The following is a 5,007-nucleotide window of genomic DNA, read 5'->3' as shown; positions in this document are numbered from 1 at the left end:
TCACTCCTGTCGCAGTAGCCAATTGCATTGTACTCAGCGTACTATCCATTGCCACTTGCCCCAATACCGCTATTTCCGTAGGTTCATTTAGTACCGGATTTTCAACCTGCCTCTTTTTGTTATGAACGGAGCCAGTTTCGCGAAATTTGGCCACCAATTCGCGAACAATTTTTCCAGACGCATGTTTCTCAGGATGCCGTTGGTTGAACAGTTCGGCGACCCGATTTCCGCATTCATTGTTTTTGAAAAAAAGCTCAATAATTTCTACTCTTTCTGGAATTGAGTACACCATAATTAATCAATTTAAAAGACTCGGCAGTATTGGTACTCTTCAACTACAAGTCACAAGACAGTTATCTAGCAACTTCTTGTGGCCTATCTAAATACGAAACAAAAAGCGGACAATTTTTTGCTCACCAAAATCAGGCTAAAGAATTCGCAAATCAAAAAAAAAAACAGCGAATTCTTTTGAAGGAATTTACCAAGCTAATACCGTAAGTTTTGAAGTAAAATTAAATCGATTTTCGCATTTCTCGTCAAAAATATTGTTCGTATTTTCAAAGCTGCATATTTTCTAAAATAATGGATCGATTTTCAAAAAGTAAGAATCGATGTATAGAGAATTAAAAGTCCTTTCTAATGACCTCCCACTTGACCCCCATTCCCATTTAAAAAAAATTGGGGGAATTGGGCACCCCCACTTAGGGGGTTGAAGATTTTGCTATGCTTTTTGCGCCAAAAGTTGTCCCCCTCAGAAGCATTTTGCCGAAAAGTTCATTGCTACCCTGTAATGCCTTGCGGTACGTTTTCGATGGGCTACCCTGTATATTAACTCGTGCATAAACGAGAACGTCGTTGACTTGTTCTCTTGTAAAAACGTTTGACTTTTTGGGTGTAGGTATAGCCGTCATTCTTACGTTTCAAAAGTGCTCTCAGCTTGGGGTATATTGATATATGTACGTTCTCCTCTATGAAAATAGTTGGCATAATGAATTTCTATATACTCGCCCGTAGCGCACTTTCGACTTCTCGGGCAATAAAAATTCGCAGGCAGCATTTGCTGCACTTTCTATTTGAAAATCACTCATTTAGAAATAACAATTCAAAACCAGCAAAATTGCAAATTTTATGTAGCTTTGTTCATAAACACCTTAGAAACTACTAAATCCAAGCAGCCAAGGCGACTTTGCAAAATTTCGAATTATGTCAAAATGAATTGATTAAGAATCAAAAAATAAAACCAATCTTTATTTCATGAACCATATAAAACTGTGAGAGCAGATAAAATGTCATACACCACGCAGCAGTCAAGTATAATTTACCAGTCTCGGACTCTATTGCCAGCCCTCGCTCCGCTCGGGCGCAAAATCCTCCTCGACTGGTAAATAATACTTACCTCCTTTATGGTGTAAATAACTATTTTCTCGGTAACTATGATTTTCCAAAATTTTTTTTCGATATTGACTCACCCTGTATTTAGAATTTACCGGTCACTGTCATCTCAAGGCTTCAGTCACATAAAGTCCACAATATCTCTACGAAACAAATATCGATAAAACCGGTTTCCCAGTGACCGTTGCTAAGCAAAATCATCGATCACACATTCAAATCTGTCAGTTTACTCCAACAGTTCATGAGTACGTCAACAAATTCACCTTTTAACACTAGAAAATGGTGGTAATCCACGTAAAACATAAAGACGAGAGCCAGTTTCTATTCGAAACCGCCCTGAACGTCACCGTGGAAGAGCTGGTTAACTCCGTCGTCGCCATCTACAACGGCATGTTGAAAATAGACCGAATCTGTTGCGAGATGGAAGAGTTAGCCAAGCACGGAACCCTCTATCCACCGGAAATCCTGGGTCTGACGGAAGAACAGGTGGAGGAGATGAAACTATCCGATCCCTGGGGCGAAAAGTGCATACCCAGCGGTGGGTTTAGTCTTGAAAAGGACCCGATAGGGAGGAGAAACGGCAAGCAGCCAAGGAAGGAGATGCAGGAGGTGCTGAGAAACGCCGTTAGTGAAGCTAAGGAGATGACCTCGAAAAAACTAGTACTACAAGGTAAGGGTCTTTGATCCTAAATTTCTTAGAATGCACTTTATCCGATCTATGAGATGTGCTCTTCAATATTAGAAGAGACAAATGATGCCTGCCATAGAATCTGAATCAGTGTTTCTTCCTTTTCCGTCTATTTCATAACTAGATAACTACCGATACGAATTGCAGGTAAATACCTGACGATGAAGACCATCCAGGAGGCGATCAACATCCTCAAAGGCGCCGTGACCATCGTCTACCCCATGAAACTGCCCCCTCACGACACCATCCGCATGGAGTTCGAAAACATCGAGGACTTGTCGGGCACCCAGGCCTCCCTGCAAGTCATCGATCCCGGCACCGCGCAGATGTGGTTCTGCGGCAAGGAAATGTACCGAGACCGAGGCCAGAAGGTGGGCGAATACGTCGGTAAAATAGAGAACTGCAAGGTGATCATGAAGATCTCGAAGAGGGGGGACGGTCCGCCTGGTAGGGAGCCAATCATGAACGAGGAACAGAGGAAGCATCTGATGTTGCACGCGTACAGGAGGCAGGAGGAGCTGAAGAAATTGGAAGCCGATGACGATGATAACTATCTCAACTCGGAATGGGCCGACAGCCAGAATCTGAAGAAGGCGTTTCACGGGTTGCATAACATCTCCTGGGGGCCGAAATAAATTAATACAGACAATGTGTCCCAAAAAGGTAGGGTGAGACTTTCCCTATGCCCCTTTACATTTGGTCGCTGGTCTTTCTAGGTAGATTAAAATTGCAATTTAAAAAATATTTTTTATTAATACTTCTGTTGTTTTATTAAGATATTCTGTTGAAGTTTTGCACAGAAAAGTGCCTTTACTTTCGCCTAAAGGTACTGTGATTAACAGACGACCTACCTTTTGTAACACCTTGTATAGTTTAGTACGTTGTAATTTTGATAATTTTGAAAGTAAATAAAGTAATAATTAACTAAAATTTCTTGCTCATATGTGCGTAACAGCGTATCCCGTAACTACGTATCCCAGAGGCTTAAAACTCCATTAATTATTGCACAATCAATTTGGATGAAGCACGGGGGAGTTCTGATAGCCGTACATTCCCTGAAATTAATACAACAAACTCCCTGTTAATTTAATGAGTCCGGATTCTCGTAGAACTCTCCGTCGGAATGTGTAAATTACCTTTGGGCCTTTGCCCTTTGCAAATGACTGATGTATAATGCACAAAGGTAGCTTTGCTTGCTTGAGATGTCTCTATGCGACGGTAAGTAGTTGAGGAACAGCGAAAATCAAAGCATACTTGTATAGTTGGTTGCCTCCTTCCGTTCCCACCTCGTCTCGATAAAACACAAATCAAATAACTCACACCGATTAAGATTGATGTGTTTAAAAGAACCTAACAGTAACGCAATCTACGTAACAACCCCTAATGTCCCAAAGCCTCTCGGTTGGATTTTTTTTAATGAATCGGTAAGTAATTCAGACAGGGAGGGAATTATACATACAAATCCGGAATTATTCAAATACACTTACTTTTATTCAGCGCGGAGCCGTTTTCCAACTTTTTCTGAGAGCTCCACCAGCCCGGAACGACCTCGCAGATTCTTCAGGAAATATATGCGCCGTGGCGGCAGGGTCGAGGACGACGTGGGTGCTGTAAAATCTGGCGTAAAAACAAGACGAGAAAGTAAAAGTAAGCCGAGGTGGATTCGCAAAGTCGTGTGGCAGCATACTTGTTAAATAAAAAGGTAACAAAAATGTGTTCGATTAGAAAGAACATAATTACTGTGTACTGCTTAAGTCTTAAGTCCGACAAAATGGCCAAAAGTAGCATAACACTACCCCTTAAATCGTTATCATCTACATCCTCATCTACAACATCTACATCACCTTCTACCTCAACATCTACAGGGTGTTTTTAAATGAAGTAGCAAAAATGGTACCAGTGAAGAGGTAAAAAAGTTGCTCAATGAATCAGTCTCCCCAATAAATATTTTTAAATAAATAATTTGCGTTATATAAAAAATTTCTATTAAAATATTGCAATGGGGTTGACTGTTTCACTCCTTTATAAAATACGCCAATGATCGAACAAATATTGAAAAGTTGTCGCTTTATTAGTAGGATGCTCATACCAAGTTTCATGTCTCTAGCATTCCCCATGTTAAAGAAAAAAATTTAAATGTGAATTTGAATCCCCTCCTTTAAGAGGGTATATCGCCTCAGGGGTGCAACTTTCATATAAGATATTTTTACTTCAATCCTCTTATTTTTGGCTCTACATTCACTGGTACCATTTTTGCTACTTCATTTAAAAACACCCTGTATATCATCTTCTACCTAATCATCTACACCATCTACTCAACATCTACAACATCTACATCACTTTCTACTTCAACATTTACATCATCTTCAACATCTACACCACCTACATCATCATCTACATCATCTTCTACTTCCTCATCTACAGCATCTACATCATCATCTACACCATATACATCATCATCTACAACATCTACATCAAATTCTACTTCAACATCTACATCATTTACAGCATCTACACCATTTATATCATCATATACATCATCTTCTACAGCATCTACATCATCTTCTACATCATCATCTACAGCATCTACATCATCTACATCACTTTCTACTTCAACACATCTACAGCATATACATCAACATCTACACCATCTACATTATCATCTACAGTTCTACATTACCTTCTATGTTATCATCCTCATTATCTACGTAATAAAAAGCGACCTGCATTACAGGAACTATGACAGGTTGACCAATGTCGCCACTATGCAGACAAAAGTCTTGTAATATCATCATTTAAAATTTGTTTTCGTTCGCATCGCTCTTTGCAAGTTTTAATAACTCGGTAATATTTAATATTTACCAGTTTATCAGATCTTCAGAGTAGACAAGAGACATTCCCATTTACTTGAAAGAGTAGCAGTGATT

At 39.6% G+C, this 5,007-nt stretch overlaps 1 protein-coding gene across 1 annotated transcript; it reads left to right on the top strand.

The window, feature by feature from the left end:
* The first annotated feature begins 1,671 nt into the window (after positions 1-1,671).
* LOC108911609 (UPF0769 protein CG18675) lies at positions 1,672-2,715 on the top strand. The gene is made up of 2 exons (XM_018716586.1): positions 1,672-2,062; positions 2,228-2,715. The coding sequence occupies exons 1-2, from the start codon at positions 1,672-1,674 to the stop codon at positions 2,713-2,715; spliced, it is 879 nt and encodes a 292-aa protein (XP_018572102.1).
* Positions 2,716-5,007: the final 2,292 nt, after the last annotated feature.

Source organism: Anoplophora glabripennis, unplaced genomic scaffold (assembly GCF_000390285.2).
Source record: "Anoplophora glabripennis isolate ALB-LARVAE unplaced genomic scaffold, Agla_2.0 scaffold136, whole genome shotgun sequence".
Lineage (NCBI taxonomy): Eukaryota > Metazoa > Arthropoda > Insecta > Coleoptera > Cerambycidae > Anoplophora > Anoplophora glabripennis.
Note: the sequence above shows the minus strand (reverse complement) of the source record. Positions and strands in the feature narration are given on the sequence as shown.

Coding starts and splice junctions, on each gene's coding strand:
- LOC108911609 (XM_018716586.1), top strand. CDS start 1,672: ATGGTGGTAATCCACGTAAAACATAAAGACGAGAGCCAGTTTCTATTC. Junction 2,063..2,227: donor GAAAAAACTAGTACTACAAG/GTAAGGGTCTTT, acceptor TACGAATTGCAG/GTAAATACCTGACGATGAAG.